At 41.4% G+C, this 18,171-nt stretch overlaps 1 protein-coding gene across 3 annotated transcripts in view; it reads left to right on the top strand.

Moving 5' to 3' along the window:
* The window catches only part of LOC143301928 (uncharacterized), a 50,361-nt gene that overhangs the window by 29,329 nt on the left and 2,861 nt on the right, over nucleotides 1–18,171 (top strand). Inside the window, exons 13-18 of one of the 3 annotated variants that reach the window (XM_076616377.1) lie at nucleotides 606–629; nucleotides 3,501–3,563; nucleotides 11,474–11,576; nucleotides 13,114–13,236; nucleotides 15,656–15,768; nucleotides 16,760–16,891. In XM_076616377.1, coding sequence (XP_076472492.1) covers nucleotides 606–629; nucleotides 3,501–3,563; nucleotides 11,474–11,576; nucleotides 13,114–13,236; nucleotides 15,656–15,768; nucleotides 16,760–16,891 — 558 coding nt within the window. The remainder of the gene's footprint in view (nucleotides 1–605; nucleotides 630–3,500; nucleotides 3,564–11,473; nucleotides 11,577–13,113; nucleotides 13,237–15,655; nucleotides 15,769–16,759; nucleotides 16,892–18,171) is intronic. The other 2 variants (XM_076616378.1, XM_076616379.1) reach the window with 2 other exon arrangements.

Genomic DNA, 18,171 nt, shown 5'->3' with positions numbered 1-18,171 from the left:
ACAATTACTGTTTTGAAATTTTCTAAACATGATGATTGTCTGTATTTTGACAGGCATCACAATTACAGTTTTGAAAATTTCTAAACAAGATAACATGTGTGAAGAAAATAATTGTATCACCATGAACTCCTGTGGACAACATGTTTCATGTCAGATGACATCATGCAGTCATGTTTCTTTGTGACATGATTATACACACCAGATTTGACGGTACAAAATTGACTAGCCTGTGTGTGTGTGTGTGTGTGTGTGTGTGAGTGAGAGAGAAAAACAGAGAGAGAGAGAGAGAGAGAGAGCGCAAACCTGTGAGGTGAACAAGAGGAAATCCTAGTTGTTCTTGCTATTGTTTGAGTGCTTAGGACAGAGTCAACAGGGTTTTTTTTTGTTTTGTGTGTGTGTGTGTGTGTGGCAGTGTGTGTGTGTGTGTGTGTGTGTGTTTTCACTCTAACAGAGTTAACAGGGGGGGGGGGGGGGGGGGGGGTTATTATTATTTTTTTTGTTTTGTTTTGCTTTTTTGTCAGGCTGGCAGAGAAAGATGACCGTGATAACTGATGTTATAAAGTGTGTGCACTGTTTTTGTGTCTGTTGCTTTCCCACCTGTGGAGGTGTGGCCTGACTTGTGGCAGCAGGTATGTGGGAATGTTGGTGTACAGGGGTCTGTCTCCGTTCTGCTGTTGACTTGCTTTTGTCTTGTTGGTTGCATTGGAAGATTTTTTTTTTTTTTTTTTTTTTTTTTTTCATGCAGCATGGTTGGTTCTTTGGAACGGGGAGGGGGGGGGGGGGGGCATGGGAGAATGGAGTTTGCATACGTGTGTTTTTAAAAAAGTGTGTGTGTGTGTGTGTGTGTTCGTACACATATGGATCCTTGTAGTTGTATAATATGCAGTGAGTGATATGTGTAATTTTGTAGTGCAGTGTGTGTGTGTGTGTGTGTGTGTGTGTGTGTGCAGGTGTGTGTTCGTCTATATGTGTGTTTATGAACAGTGACATGTTTGTGCTTCGAGTTTGACACTCACAGCGTATGAAAGTGAAAGAGAAAGAGAGAGACGATGATGGCTTAGTTAGTGAAGCATACTTACCATACAAAGAAGTTACCTCTGAAAACAAGAAAAAGAAAAAAACAGTATTCTGTTGTATTGTATATTACTTTTTGTCGCAACTAATTTCTCTGGGTCAAATTCAGGCTGCTCTCCCAAACAAGAGTGTATTGCCCCAATGCAGCACCACCAGTATATATTTCTTTTTACAGAAGAAAACTATTTTTTATCTCCAAAACCTCCCAGTATGACTGTGTTAACTACAAAGGAAATGGAAACATTAAATATTCATGTAAAGTATGTTTGCTGTAAATCTCGCCAGCTGCTTTCTTCTTCTTCTCCATATATGGGCTGCACTGCCCTCACTCCCTCCCTCCCACCCCGTCCCTCTTTTCTTTCAGCCAGGTTTTAGAGATACAGCCAGCTACATTGTTGGTCAGGAAGTTTGAGCAGTGGTCCCAGCGATGCATGTATTCTTCTTCTTCTTCTTCGTCTGTGGGCCGCAACTCCCACGTTCACTTGTATGTACACGAGTGGGCTTTTACATGTATGACCATTTCTACCCTGCCATGTAGGCAGCCATACTCCGTTTTTGGGGGGTGTGCATGCTGGGTATGTTCTTGTTTCCTTAACCCACCGAACACTGACATGGATTACAGCATCTTTTATGTGCGTATTTGATCTTCTGCTTGCGTATTCAAATGAAGGGGGTTCAGGCACTAGCAGGTCTGCATATATGTTGACCTGGGAGGTTGGAAAAATCTCCACCATTTACCCACCAGGCACCATGACCGAGATTTGAACCCGGGACCCTCAGATTGAAAGTCCAACGCTTGAACCACTCGGCGACGGGCGCAATAGCCGAGTGGTTAAAGCGTTGGACTGTCAATCTGATGGTCCCGGGTTCGAATCACGGTGACGGCGCCTGGTGGGTAAAGGGTGGAGATTTTTATGATCTCCCAGGTCAACATATGTGCAGACCTGCTAGTGCCTGAACCCCCTTCGTGTGTATATGCAAGCAGAAGATCAAATGTGCACGTTAAAGAACCTGTAATCCATGTCAGCGTTCGGTGGGTTATGGAAACAAGAACATACCCAGCATGCACACCCCTGAAAACGGAGTATGGCTGCCTACATGGAGGGGTAAAAACGGTCATACACGTAAAATCCCACTCGTGTGCATACGAGTGAACGCAGAAGAAGAAGAACCACTCGGCTATTGCGCCCATCTGCCCAAGGACAAAAATGACCATTGCTTGCTTTCTGAAGTTGTCAGACACTGCGGCTTCCTTGTCCGGTCTTTAGGAGGACCTGGATAGAACAGCTTTGCATCGTTGGGAGTTTGTTTTATTTTGACTCAGTCCCCATTGTTTTATTTTGATTCGATCCCCCAACCCCCTGCCCCCAGCTAACCCATCCCACAGCCACCCCTGCCTTTCCTACTATAGCCTGTGAGTTGGTTTTCTTTCAGAGTTTTGTTGTTGGGTTTTTTTTTTCACTTTCACTGCTTACTTAGTGGAGTGATGGCCTAGAGGTAACGCGTCTGCCTAGGAAGTGAGAGAATCTGAGCGTGCTGGCTCGAATCACGGCTCAGCCGCCAATATTTTCTCCTCCTTCACTAGACCTTGAGTGGTGGTCTGGACGCTAGTCATTCAGATGAGATGATAAACCGAGGTGCCGTGTGCAGCATGCACTTAGCACAGGTAAAAGAACCCACGGCAACAAAAGGGTTGTTCCTGGCAAAATTCTGTAGAAAAATCCACTTCCATAGGAAAAAACCAATAAAACTGCATGCAGGAAAAAATACAAAAAAATGGGTGGCACTGTAGTGTAGCGACGCGCTCTCCCTGGGGAGAGCAGCCCGAATTTCACACAGAGAAATCTGTTGTGATAAAAAGAAATACAAATACAAATACTTTGAGCTGGTGATTAACCCCTTGACTGCCAGAGTAAAAACACAGCGGAAAGTGGTGTCACAAGTGGTGTCACAAGTCAGAAATCAGTATCCATAAATCAGTGTCCAGAACCAAAAAAAACAAACAAACAAACAAAAAAACCGAAAAAGTTGGCTGGATGTTTTCCACTCCAGATCAAATGTGTGAATTGTCAGCCTTTCAGAGTTGTTTCCCTTCTTTCCATCTGTAACATCACTATGAATATAAATTCTGTGGGCATGGCAGTCAAAGAGTAAAAAAAAAAAAGAAAAAAAAAAAGAGGCAAATCAGGTGAGAAATTCTGCAACAGACTATGAAGAGGAGAAGTTTCCATGTGTTTTTTTTTTTTTTTTTTTTTGGTTGTTTTTTTTTTTGTTTGGTTTTTCCATTTCTTGGTTTGTTTGGAAAGTTATTTCAGCATTTGCTTGCTTTTCTAGCCTTTTTGCTGATCTTGACTGTGTATTACTCAAACTGACCGTGTCCTATCCACTGTAAATATTTTGAGGGCACCTGCTTTCTCTTTTTGCAGCCAGACGATGACATCGATTTCGCAGACTATGAGATCATTCCTACGCCTGAGGAGGCTTCTGATGTAACGGGAAAAAAGAGAGAGAGAGAGAGAGAGAGAGAAATGTTGATTGTTTTGTTGTGTTTCTGTTGTGGCCTTTCTGTTGCTGCTAATTTGGGAACGGGGATGAGTTGTTTTTTTTCCTGTACTGTTTTCCCTTGCGACGGAGTAGTGGACAAAAAGACTAATTCATTTGAATATATATATATATAACCTGTTTTCGTTAGCTGGTTGTCTGCTTCTGTTCGCGATTTTATCTGTTGAATGAAAACTGTTAAAGCGAATCAAGAGATAAAAATTTCATTCCATGGGTCATTTTCAAAATTAATGAGTCAGGAAAAAACACCCCCTGCTCCCCAAAATCTTGTGATTTCATTGATTAAAAAAAAGAATTGTTTAAAACGTACCAAGATTACACAGACAGGGACATTACTATTCTTCATTAATAACTAAAACAAACAAGCAACAGCAACAATAAGACAACAACAAAGAAACTCACTGATATTCAAGTTGATCCATTGTTCAGCTTACTTTACTTTTCATGTGAAAAACGATATGAGGAATGTTTATTGATCTTTTTTATTTATACGTATAACATAATAATGATGATTTAATTTATTAAGCGCCTTTCCATATAAAACATGCTTAATTAGCTTATGCTGTACGATGTTGAAACTGATGTTTGAACACAAGAGTGAAAAAACTTTCATGCACAACCCTTTACACAAATTACAGTCAGCCAACCAAAAACTCAAGCACAAATTTATGCACACACACACACACACACACACAGAGAGACACACACACACACACACACACACACACACACACACACGCACAATCACTTTCACCATACACATGACATGAAAAAGCATACATAATGCAATATCATGTCACAATTCTTAAAAACCCTATCACAATACTTTAAAAAAAAAACAACTATATCCGATATCACACTAATTTGAATAAACCAAAACTAATCATTGCACGGGAGATCAGTACAGTGTCTCAAAAGCTTTGCTTTGTTTTTAATTTTTCCTGCATGAACTGACTTTGTGCCTTGGGCTTTTTCCCTTCCTGTTGATTTCCTGTCGTTTTGCTGGTGGTAACTTGACCGTCGCTGTGTTCTGCTTAAAAGGTGTGACGGACTCTGTCGTGGCTTGCAGTTGTTCCCTTGTTGTTCCACTTTTGTCAGACCAGGAATGCCAACAATGATTCTTTTCTCTCTGCTTTCTTCTGTTGGCTTGTTTCAAACACTGATGATGCACAGCTTTTTTTGCTTTTTTTTTTTTTTTTTTTTTTTTTTTGTGAGCTAATGACTTGACACTTTGGCATTTTTTTTGTTCATTTGTTTTTGTTTTGGTCTGGGGGTTTTTTGGGGGGGTGTTTTTTTCCCCTCTTGTTCTGAAGGCTTATTTTTGTGGTGCTTCATTTGTTTCAAGTTTTACATGTTACAAAAAAACAACAAACAAATTGGATGTTTTGTTTTGCATCTGTTGTAGTCTTATGTCTTGAGGGGTAGGTTATGAGTTTGAATCATTTGTTTGCCCCTTACAGGCTGGCTTTTGTTTTTGTTTTGTTTTTGTTTTTTTTTTTGTGGAGCTGGTCGTTGATGCTGTGTGGTTCTAGAATGAATGGTGTGAGCTGGTGGAGTGGAGTGAAGATCAGTTCAGTTCAGTTACTCAAGGAGGCATCACAGCGTTCAGACAAGTCCATTAATATGCAGACAGAGTAAGGGAATCACCCACTGAAACAAGTAGAAAATCCATATACAAAGACGGAATTAGCAAATCACCTGCACACACACACACACACACACACACACACACACACACGTGTAGACAACTGAAACTATTGGAGTTAATTAAACATGGTCCAAAACCAATACCAGTTCAGGTTTAGTGTTCCACATTTTGCAAACTATCAGGCGATACCTTTTTCCCCCCACAACTCTGACCCACGCACCTTATGAAATGTGCATGTAATATATGGTTAAAATCTGTTAAAATGCTGGTGTAAATCAGAATAGTATCTAGGTTGACCTCAATACCCATAAGTATGATGTTCACACGGCGATGAAAATGAAAGAAACCTCCCCGTTAACCCATTCAACCCTGGGGAGTGTACTACCTCAGCAGGCTTCCCTGTCATGAATACTGAAGCCGAAAATATTCTGAAATTGACGATTTGTTCTTTTCCCCCTCAAAATTGACATGTGTGGACACAGCCGGAAATACTATAGAAGTTTGCTTCCTATTTTTTTGCAGTTTATGCTTATGTAGGAACGTGGAAACCATTTTAATGAAATGCATTTTTGATGCCCTAGAAGTGCTGAGGTTCAGGGTTCAAGGAGTTAATCTGAATCAGTCAGCTCACAAACAGGGCCCTGGGGAACATGGATAGGACAGAGCAGGCAAGAAAGCAGATGGCGCAACATGAATAGAGAGTTGTGGTGATGACATTGGGGGTTTTGACATGAGTTTGACGGGCGCAATAGCCGAGTGGTTAAAGCGTTGGACTGTCAATCTGAGGGTCCCGGGTTCGAATCACGGTGACGGCGCCTGGTGGGTAAAGGGTGGAGATTTTTACGATCTCCCAGGTCAACATATGTGCAGACCTGCTGGTGCCTGAACCCCCTTCATGTGTATATGCAAGCAGAAGATCAAATATGCATGTTAAAGATCCTGTAATCCATGTCAGCGTTCGGTGGGTTATGGAAACAAGAACATACCCAGCATGCACACCCCCGAAAACGGAGTATGGCTGCCTACATGGCGGGGTAAAAACGGTCATACACGTAAAAGCCCACTCGTGTACATACGAGTGAACGCAGAAGAAGAAGACATGAGCTCCTCATGGTCTCAGGAGCAAGAGTGATCGGTCTTACCAATGCTCAATTTCCTGTTGATCATTTTGATGAGCACCATATAATGTGGTGCATCTTCTGTGCTGTTGAAATCGGAGATGCTTTAGAATTTGACGGATGCGCTCTCTAATCTGAAGCACTTTGTTGTCATCTGATAGCGTATTTTGTAACCTTGTGTGTGTGTGTGTGTGTTTGGGTGCATGTGTGTGCGTGAGTGTGGGTGTGTGGGTGAGCACATGTGTGCATGATTTCCTTATTCTTCTATCTTTGGCATCATGAAGTTTTTCTGTGAAGGATTGGAGAAAGGTTAAATATTTAAAAAATAGAAAAAAGAGTTCCCCAGCTCCTGTTACCTCCTTCCATTATCTGGATACTTAAGTAGTGATCTGAATGCTAGTCTTTCAACTGAGATGATGGTAGAGTTGAAATTAACTCACTTAGTACTGCCGCTTTGCTCCCCTGACTTTCCCCACAGACGACCCTTTTGCATGAGTAAGAAATAAAATCGCCGAAAAATAAATGTTAGAATTTTTTTAAACTGTAAACTTCCAGACTGATCAGTAATATAACAAGATAGTTGCGGACAAAATATAAGACTTCCTCCTGTCTTATACTATCATACAGGGAGATGATGAAAGGATCCATATTTTTTGTTGGAAATTTTCCACACACTGATGACACTTGTTAATGAGTCCAGGAAAGCACACAGACTTTGAAACAGATTAACTTCAGATTGTTTTATTGCCACGACAGGGTCCGTTCGTCTAATTCTGTTGTCTGACTTGTGACTGAGACAAAACTGGGTCAGAAGCCATTTTTGATACGCACTGCTGTTCTGATGGTCATAGTCAAACACTACTGACTATCATACACATATTGACTGACTATCATACACACATTGCAATTGAAAACAAAAAATGAATACAATCTTTTCTTTTTTCTTTTTTTTTCCTAGCTGCTTCTGCTTTTAGAGTGAATAGTGATACGTTCTCTGTAACTTTTTTATTTTATTTATTCACAGTGATTGCACGAGTGTGCTTCACAGCACTGGTGAGAAAGGAGCAATGCTCTTAATCTTGCTTATGTTTAACTTTACCTTCTTAGATGTGGAGCACATACTGGAAGCATGTGACATGGGGAAAGTGTAACATACGTGCATGCATTCGTGTTGGATGTATACGTATGATAACAACATATTATTGCTGTTCATCTGTGTGGCACTGTGCAGCTAGGTAAACATTTGCTGTTGTCTGAAGTTTGGTGTCTTGTCCACTTCGTACTCTTTTTGATTCAGAATAATCTGATCAAACTTTGTAGATGTTGTGTACAAGTGAATAGATGTTTTATGAATTTCATTTACATGTGGCATTTAGTCGACAGTCTATGCGCTTGAACTTTATGCACATAGTCGAGTTTTTTTGTGTTTTTTTGGTCTGATCGAATTTGTACATGTTGTGTAGAGCTGCACATATTTTTATGATTATTTTACACATGGCAGTTAGTCTGTTTTCACTGTGCTTCATGCGCATTGTAAAGGCAAAGGCGAAAAGTTTAGTTCTTGTGCCCCATAGGGGCATCGAAACGTTACATACATACATATTTTACATATACCATACACACAGTAAGAGTGATGTCAAAAGAACGAAGAGAAAAAACAAAAGACCAATAGGCACAGACAGTATACATTAATAGATAATTATCCTTAACCATTAACAAGAGACGTAGCTTTACCGAAAGGAACTACAAATAGAAGAAACAAATGCTTTTAGTTTTAACAGTATTCTTTTGTTTTTTCTGGAAAAACAATAAGTGGAATTTATTGGGAGTTAAGGCGGTTTCTGTAATATCTAGGTTGATACTTTTTATCTGTCACTTTCAAAGAAAGGACACACAAACAAATAGTGAAACTCATTAGCAGTGTCGGTAGTGGAACATTTATCACAGATTCTTTCATTTCTTTGTAAATTGTTGAAGCACTGACTGTTAACAGGCAAAGCATTATCAGTTGTCCTCAACTTAACTAACTGAATAACACAGTTCTTTGGTAGCACAGTAAAGTAAGCATCTTGACCAGAATTAGGCTTTAACATCCTATAATTAATATACATAGTATCATTATCTATTATGTCTATAGCAGTCTTGCAAAAACTTATCTTTTAAACAACATTCAACCTTCTCTTTGTAGAGATTCTTTATGCCAGTACAAGAACCTGTGGTGAATGCCCTCTCCTCTCTGCTGCTCCTCATATCTCGGGGAACAACCTCCCTCTTCGTATCCATCTATCTGATTCTGTCTGTCTCTGCCTTTTGCTGCTCACGAAAACGTAATTTTTTTTATAAAAAAAACAACAACTTATCTGTAAGCACTGGTGGTTTCTTTACTTCTACAACCACCATCACATGCCTGCTAACTCACTTTGCATGTATGAAGTATGGAGGGTGTGTGTGGTGGGGGGGGAGGGGGGGGGGGTGTTAGGGGGGAGAGAGAGAGAGGAGAGAAAGGGAATGGTCATGATTGGTTTATGTCGAGTGTGCCGAGCTTTTAGTGAGAAAGGGTGCTATGCAAATGTACATCAGCAGTGGTAGTAGTAGTAGTCAATAGTATTTTTCTTTTTAAGCAAAGACTGGTGATGCTGGTTGTGGAGAGAGCCGAGAGCACGGCATTGTTTGTTTGCAAGTTAGGCTTTGAAACAAGATTTTGTTACCTTTCAGTTTCATATCATGAGGTGTGTCAGAACTGCAAAAGTGCTCTGACCTTTTGATTATGAGGTGTACAAATTATCATGCATTAAACTTTGTTTTATCAGTGGGTCAGTCATTGCAGCATTCGCAGTGTACTTATTTGTGTATGTCCTGATGTAGTTTGGTCATTGTCTTTCTAATCGGAAACACTAATGGATATTTACAAAATGAAACAGAAAAAAAAAGTGCTTTTAAGTGATTGTGACAAAGAAAGTTTAGATTTTTGGAACATCATTATTGTCTTTCGTGCATGGTTATGTTTTCGTTGGATATTTTGTGTGTGTGTTTTTTAGATGACTTGTAATCATGAATTAAGACAAACATTGAAACCGAAGAACAGTGAGGCTTTTGTTTACCTGTGTGTGTTGGCTGAATTTGCTGAGCATAAGCAGCATTGACTTGAAAGTTGTGTACCTTGTAATTGGAGCATTACTTCCCTTTATTGTTGTTTTCGTCAAACATTCATTACCTCATGTACTTTTGCTATGTGAACATGTTTTAGTTTTGATTAGAGTAGTTACCTTTTTTTGTGTGTGTTTGTTAATCAGTCAAATTTTATTGCAAATCGTTAGTTATGTTACAAGATCTTTTGTTTATTCTGAATTATAGTTCACAGAGTCTGGCTTTTTTTTTTATGGATGAAACAGCATGAAAATGCCATTATATACAGGCATAAAAAGTAACATTCAAATTAAACAAATTGCAGACAGGACGGATGGTTGGAGCTGGAGTAAAATGATGATGTTTATTTAATACTAGAGCTTGAAACATTATTGGACAAATCTGGAAGATGTTCAGTATGATGTTCAGTGGAGTGTTGGCCTAGAGGTAACGCATCCGCATAGGAAGTGAAAGAATTTGAGCGCACTGAATCGAATCGCACCGGCAGTCGCCAGTACTTCCCCCCCTTCCACTAGACCTTGAGTGGTAGTCAGGATGCTAGTCATTCTGACGAGACAATAAACTGAAGTCCCGTGTGCAGCATGCATTTAGTGCATGTAAAAGAACCCACAGCAGCAAAAGGGTTTCCCCTGGCAAAATTCTGTAGAAAAATCCGCTTTGATAGGAAAACAAAAGAAACTGCATGCATAAAAAAATACAAAAAAAAAAGAGTGGTGCTGTCAGTTTAGCGACACGCTCTCCCTGGAGAGAGCGGCCCAAATTTCACACAGAGAAATCTGTTGTGACAAAAAAGAGGAATACAGTTGATACAAATCATTGTCAACAGAACTAGAAATTTTACTCTCTTCGATATGCAATCACTAAACTGTTCACTGTTCATTCAAAAATTGAGAAATATATCTGAAAGATTTTTTGGGGTTTTGTCCCCTTATACCATCTTATATGGCAATATGATTACCTGGTATTGTTAGTGAATGTTGTGGTGGGGATGGATATCTGTCACACACACACTGCAGGTAAAAAAAACAAAAACAAAAAAAACAAAAACATAAAAGAGTACAAAACTTGTTTTCAGTATGTATTCAACTTCAGAATGAAGCCTCGTTGCTCACAGTCAAGTTACTGCCAGTAAACGAATTTAGCATGGTAGTCCATGAAGCATAGTGGAAAACAGAGGCTGGGTTTGTGAATTACAGGAATTTGATCAAATAAAGCGGGATACCAGGAACAGTTACCCTGGGCTGAACCTGTTGACAGGGTTAGTTCCCTTTGGCTTGCTGAAAATCAATATTTTGTGCCAGATCCTTTACACAGGCGCATGGCAACTATGGATGGCATACATAGATGGCGTTCAAGAAGTAATACTGTAGCCTCGCGGTAGTACCATGGAAGTGAGAGAATCTGAGCGAGCAGGCTCAAATTCCACCCTTGTAAACCTGTCAGTATTTTCCTCCACTCCAGTAAACTTCGAGCAGTGGTCTGGATGTTAGTAATTTGGGTGAGACCAAAAAGAGAGCAGCCCAAATTTCACTCAAGGAATACAATACATTACAATGCAATGCAATGCAATACAATTCAATACAATACAATACACAATACAATACAATACAATAAGACATGAATTGTGCAAAGCCCTCTACAGATTCCAATGACTGTGATTGACAGTGTTCATGATGATTGATGAAATACAGTGATAAGAAACTCTAGGGAGAGCTGGACAATACAAGGTCTTCAGAGAAGAAGCGCACCCCCCTCAGTCAAATGTTTCGGCCCTTAACTCCTTACGATAAGACATGAATGGTGCAGTTCCTCAACAAATTCTGATGATCATGAATGAATGACAATGTTGATGATGATTAATTTGTAAAGTATAAACAATATTGATATTGGTTTTAAAAGCACGTGTGGGTGTCTATGATTCCAGGCGGTGAAGTTGGAGCAGATGAAGTCCCTGTGTAAATTCCTGGGGAAAAACGCCCAGAGCAACATGTGTGCCAACCCCAAGTGCAGTTCAGGCGTCGGCTTCTGTAAGTGAGGGTGTTGTTCTGTTGGGGTGGGGTGGCAGGGGGGAGAGGAGGGGTGGGGGAGGAGGGGGGATGGGGGGGTGGGGGGGGGGGATAAGGTTGATTCCCACAGGTGTTGGCTTCTTTAAGTGATGGTGTTGTTCTGTTTTTTGGGGGCGGGGGCGGTCACAGGTGTGTGCTTCTGTAAGTGATGGTGGTGTTGTGTTGGGGGGTGGCGTTGTTAATTCTCACAGGTGTTGGCTTCTGTAAATGATAGTGTTTTTTTCTGTTTTTGGGGAGGGGTTTGATTCTTATAGGTGTTAGCTTCTGAAAGTGGTGGTTTGTTCACTTGGGGGGATGGTTGGGTGTGTGTGTGTGGGGGGGGGGGGGGGGTGGTGTGGGGGGGGGGTGATTCTCATAGTCACAGATTTTGGCTTCTGTATGTGATGGTGTTTTGTTTTATTGGATGGGGAGGGGGGAGGGGTTTGATTTTCACAGGTGTTGGCTTCCGTTAGTGATGGTGTTGTTCTGTTTGTTCGTAAGTTTGTCCATTACTTCGTCTGTGTCTTTCATCCCCTCCCTCTGCTTAGTCCGTTCTATTCTTTCTTCCACTCTCTTCCTCTCTCTTTCTCTCCATGTCTGTCTGTATCTCTCCCCCTTTTCACTTTCTGTCTGAGTTCAAAGTCCATGGAAGGGAGGTGGTTGTCCACTTGTGTGGTACGTCATTGTGGAGACTGGTGAACTGTGCACAGCTGGCCACATTTCTTCTTCTTCTTCTTCTTCTGCATTTGTGGGCTGCAACTCCCATATTCACTTGTGTCAGCGAATGGGATTTTACATGCATTACCATTGATTTTTACCCCTACCATGTTGGCAGCCAGCTGTACTTTATTTTCGGGGGTATGCATTGCTGGGGGTGTTCTTGTTCATCATAACCCACAAGATGCTGACATATAGAATATCCCCCACACGTTACAGTTGGTTTTCTGTATGTGTATAATACACACACACACACACAAAGAAGGAGAACAGGGGGGGTGGGGGGTGGGGGGCTCCAGGCATTGGCAGAGGTCTGTTTCTGTCTGTTGATCTGAGACATCTGGGAAATTCACACTTTACCCACCAGGCACCTTTACTGGAATTTGAACCCAGGACTGGGGTTTGATATCTATCCCATAGTCTCGCTTGGGGGTGGAGGGGGGGGGGGACGTGAGGGGGAGCAGGGGGGGGGAGGGAGTGGGAGGGGGGGGGGGGGGGGGGCACCACACCACACATTTAGAAACCATCTTCCTCCATTTTATAGTGGACAGGTCTTAACCTTAGGTAAGGCAGTCAGGAGGACAGACAACCATGAGGTAGACGTAGTAAAGTCATGTGGCCCAGCCCCCTTAGGGTGTAAGGAGTTAAAGGCCGAAACGCCTGACTGACGGGGGCTTCTTGTCTGAAGACCTTGTACTGTCCAACTCTCCCTAGAGTTTCTTATCACTGCAATGCTTCATGATGAGTATCCACTCATCTTTGATGCCTATGGGGTCACATGTCTGAACGATTTGTCTTGCAGTTCATGGTCAAGGCAGGATCTGTTACTTTGATGGCCGTACGTATTGCAGCCAGTGCCATGTGTTGGAGACGGCCTACATTCCTGCTGAGATCATTTTCAACTGGAATTTTAAGAAAAAGAAAGGTAAGCAAACCAGAATCAAGCTTAGCTTTTTGCACCTTTCAAACACTGAAACGATCCCTGCAATAGATAGTTTAGAGGAAGCTTGTTGCTTTCTTGTATAATGTGTTTCTGAGTGGAGTGATGGCCTAGAGGCAATGCGTCCGCTTAGGAAGCGAGATAATCTGAGCACACTGGTTTGAATCACGGCTCAGCCGCTGATATTTTCTCCCCCTCCACTAGACCTTGACTGGTGGTCTGGATGCTAGTCATTCGGATGAGACGATAAACTGAGGTCCCGTGGGCAGCATGCACTTAGCACACATAAAAGAACCCACGGCAACAAAAGGGTTGTTCCTGGCAAAATTCTGTAGAAAAATCCGCTTTGATAGGAAAAACAAATAAGAAAAAAAAAAAAAAAGGGTGGCGCTGTAGTGTAGCGACGTGCTCTCCCTGGGCAGAGCAGCCCGAGTTTCACACAGAGAAAAAGATTTTTTTTTTAAAGAAATACAGATACAAAATACAAATAGTGGAAATCATATTTGACTGGAATTTTTAAGAAAAGGTAAGATAATAAACCAGAATCAGATTTGGGTTTTGCGCCTTTTATATATAGAAATAATGCTTGCAATAGATAGTTTACAGGAAGCTTGTTCCTTTCTTATAATATGTGTTTCTTTGTGGAAATCATATTTAACTGGAATTTCAAGAAAGAAAAAATACAACAGATATAAAAAGAAAAAGAATCAGATTTTGGTTTTGGTCCTTTCAAATATTGAAGCAAAGCTTGCAGTAAGTAGTTTGAAAGAAGCATGTTGCTTTTGTGCACTGTTTCTAGTTTTCTTTTTGCATGTGTATGTGTGACAAAAATTGAAATTGAAAAGTTGTTTGATTCATATTTATTTATTATTATTCTTATTATTATTTTGTAAATGAGTTGTTGTGTTTTTTAAATCACATTTAAAGAATTAAAAATGGTTTGAAGTCTGCAATATACTTATACAGGTTATAGTGACTATTCTGTGGTATGCTCATGTATAAAGATTACAAGCACAGTGGTAAAGTATGGCAAAAAAAAAAAAGAAAAAAAGAAAGAAAATAGAAATAAATTGAAATTTTTTTAACAAAAAGGTTTAACTCAGTACTTCTTCTTCTTCTTCTGCGTTCACTCGTATGCACACGAGTGGGCTTTTACGTGTATGACCGTTTTTACCCCGCCATGTAGGCAGCCATACTCCGTTTTCGGGGGTGTGCATGCTGGGTATGTTCTTGTTTCCATAACCCACCGGACGCTGACATGGATTACAGGATCTTTAACGTGCGTATTTGATCTTCTGCTTGCATATACACACGAAGGGGGTTCAGGCACTAAGCAGGTCTGCACATATGTTGACCTGAGAGATCGTAAAAATCTCCACCCTTTACCCACCAGGCGCCATCACCGTGATTCGAACCCAGGACCCTCAGATTGACAGTCCAACGCTTTAACCACTCGGCTATTGCGCCCGTCTAACTCAGTACAAAACATCCTGCACCTTGCAGGTTTCTTTGTAGCACACTGTTGTTGATTTTTCTCTCATCAAACCATAGCAAGAATAAGATTGTTACAGAGGGTAGAGGGGAAAAAATTAATAGGTAATGAATTGGTGTTTATTTTCTTCCTGTTCATATGTTGTGCGTGTTCAGTGGTGTGTGGGTGTGTGTGTGTGTGTGTTCAGTGTGTGCAGAGAATTGTATTTGTTACGTGTGTGTTCAGTGTGTGCAGAGAACTACACATGTTGTGAGTGTATGTGTGTTCAGTGTGTGCAGAGGAGTGCATTTCTTGTGTGTGTGTTCAGTGTGTGCAGAGAACTACATATGTTGTTTGGTGTGTTCAGTGTGTGCAGAGAACTACATGTGTGTGTGTTCAGTGTGTGCGGAGAACTACATGTGTTGTGTGTGTGTTCAATGTGTGCAGAGAACTACATGTGTTGTGTGTGTGTTCAGTGTGAGCAGAGAACTACACATGTTGTTTGGTGTGTTCAGTGTGTGCAGAGAACTACACATATTATGTGTGTGCTCAGTGTGAGCAGAGAACTACACGTGTTGTTTGGTGTGTTCAGTGTGTGCAGAGAACTACACGTGTTGTTTGGTGTGTTCAGTGTGTGCAGAGAACTACATGTGTTGTGTGTGTGTTCAGTGTGTGCAGAGAACTACACGTGTTGTGTGTGTTCAGTGTGTGCGGAGAACTACATGTGTGTGTGTTCAGTGTGAGTCAGAGAACTACACGAGTTGTTTGGTGTGTCCAGTGTGTGCAGAGAACTACACGTGTTGTTTGGTGTGTTCAGTGTGTGCAGAGAACTACACATGTTGTTTGGTGTGTTGAGTGTGTGCAGAGAACTACACATATTATGTGTGTGTTCAGTGTGAGCAGAGAACTACATGTGTTGTTTGGTGTGTTCAGTGTGTGCAGAGAACTACGCATACCTGCAGAACATGCAGGATCAGCCGGTGTTGGATCTGGAGGAGATGGCCAGTTGTCTGTACTCCACTGTGCCCATCATGAACAACATCATGGTATGTGGGGGGACATACACACACACACGCAGGCACACACACACACACACATACACAAGTGTGCGCTCGCATACACACACACACACACACACACACACACACACACACACAGTCATCTGTACTCCACTGTGCCCATCATGAACAACATCATGGTATGTGGGGGGGATATACACACACACACGCAGGCACACACACACATACCCACACGTGTGCGCTCGCACACACACACACACACACACACACACACACACACACACACACACACACACACACACACAGTCATCTGTACTCCACTGTGCCCATCATGAACAACATCATGGTATGTGGGGGGATATACACACACACACGCAGGCACACACACACATACACACACACACACACACACACACACACACACACAGTCATCTGTACTCCACTGTGCCCATCATGAACAACATCATGGTATGTGGGGGGGATATATACACACACACACGCAGGCACACACACACATATACACACGTGTGCGCTCGCATACACACACACACACACACACACACACACACACACACACACACCCACACACACACACACACACACACACACACACAATCATCTGTACTCCACGGTGCCCCTCATGAATAACATCATGGTGTGTAGCGGACACACACATGCACATGCTCATAAAGTCATACGCACACACACACACACACACACACACACACACACACACACACACATGTACATAGAGAGAAAGCCAAGATGATAGAAAAAAAAAAAAAGTTCCCGAAAACCACCCGTTCTGTATGTTTCAGCTGTAGAGGACCCAGCTGATGTCTCACACACACACACACACACACACACACACACTCACACACACACACACACACACACACACACACACACACACACACACACACACACACACACTTACATACTACATACAGAGAAAGCCAACATGATAGAGAGAAAAAAACAAAGTCCCCAAAACCACCAACTGTGCTGTGTGTTTCAGCTGCTGAGAAGCCAGCTGACGTCACTGCGGTCCTACATGTTCACGTGTTCAGAGTCCACAGCCCAGCAGCTGAAGGACAGGGTGTGGCCCCGTGAACACTTCTACAACAAGGTGCACCTCTACTCCCTCACTGTAAGGACGTGTTTGCTTTTTATAAATTCCGTTATTAACCCTTACACCGCCAGCTATGATCACGCTGCTTACAGCTGCGAGCGCGCACAGTACAGCTGAAAACTGGCTGTGTAGCAGAGCTGTCAGTGTCCCTCGCCATTTCGCCGTCATGCGGGATGAACTCGTCTTCTCCTATTTCACTGTCAGCAGCAAAATCATTTTCCGCCAACTGACTTTCATTTAGACTTGCAGTTTGCTGTTCTGTATATCAGTGATCTAAAGTGAAGCTGTTGGTTACAATCTGAACTGGTTGAATAACTGGCCATCGTTCAAACTAGCTGCTGAAAATCACTCCAAACTGCACACGAGTTAGTTCAGCCATGAGAATGGCGTTTGTGGTACATGTGGCAGGAAGTGCTGGCTAAGTATGGTGTTATTTACTGAAGAGTAGTGCAAGTTTGTTAACTCTAATGCTCAGGTAGCCGATCGGCACCAGCAGTGTTTTCCTACAAGTTGCTGTGCGGCGACTGTGGTGGTCATACAGAACCCTGTATGTATTTATGAAGTAAGAAAAATCGTTTTCACCATGACAATTTTTCACCCAGGACCTGTTGGAGGAGGCGCGGAGCGGGCGGCTGAAAACAAAACAAACAACAACAAAAAACAGAATCCTGTGAGATGAACATACTGGTAAAATAAGAAATTATAATTATTATCATTATTATTATTATTATTATTATTATGACATTTTTTTCACCCAGGACCTGTTGGAGGTGTGGAGCAGGCGGCTTGAGGTGTTCCTGAAAACTGAAAACAAAACAAAAACAACAAAAAACAACCCTGTAAAATGAACATACTGGTAAAATAAGAATTTATTATTATCATTATTATTATTATCATTATTACTATTAATATCATTATTATTACTATCATCATTATTACTATTAATATCATTATTATGACATTTTTTTCACCCAGGACCTGTTGGAGGCACGGAGCGGGCAGCTGGATTTTTTTTTTCCTGAAAACTGAAAACAACACAAAACAGAAACTAAATAAATAAACACAGAACCCTGTGAAATGAATGTATTGGTGAAATAAGAAAAAATGTTTTCACCATGACAATTTTGGTAGAATAAGAAATCATTATTATTATTGGTATTATTGTTATTATCATTATTGTGACAGTTTTTCACTGAGGACCTGTTGGAGGCTTGGAGTGTGTGACTGAAAACAAAACAAACAACAAAAACCAGAACCCTGTGAAACGAACATACAGGTCAAATAAGAATTTATTGTTA

The sequence above is a fragment of the Babylonia areolata genome, chromosome 28, assembly GCF_041734735.1.
Source record: "Babylonia areolata isolate BAREFJ2019XMU chromosome 28, ASM4173473v1, whole genome shotgun sequence".
NCBI lineage: Eukaryota > Metazoa > Mollusca > Gastropoda > Neogastropoda > Buccinidae > Babylonia > Babylonia areolata.
Note: the sequence above shows the minus strand (reverse complement) of the source record. Positions and strands in the feature narration are given on the sequence as shown.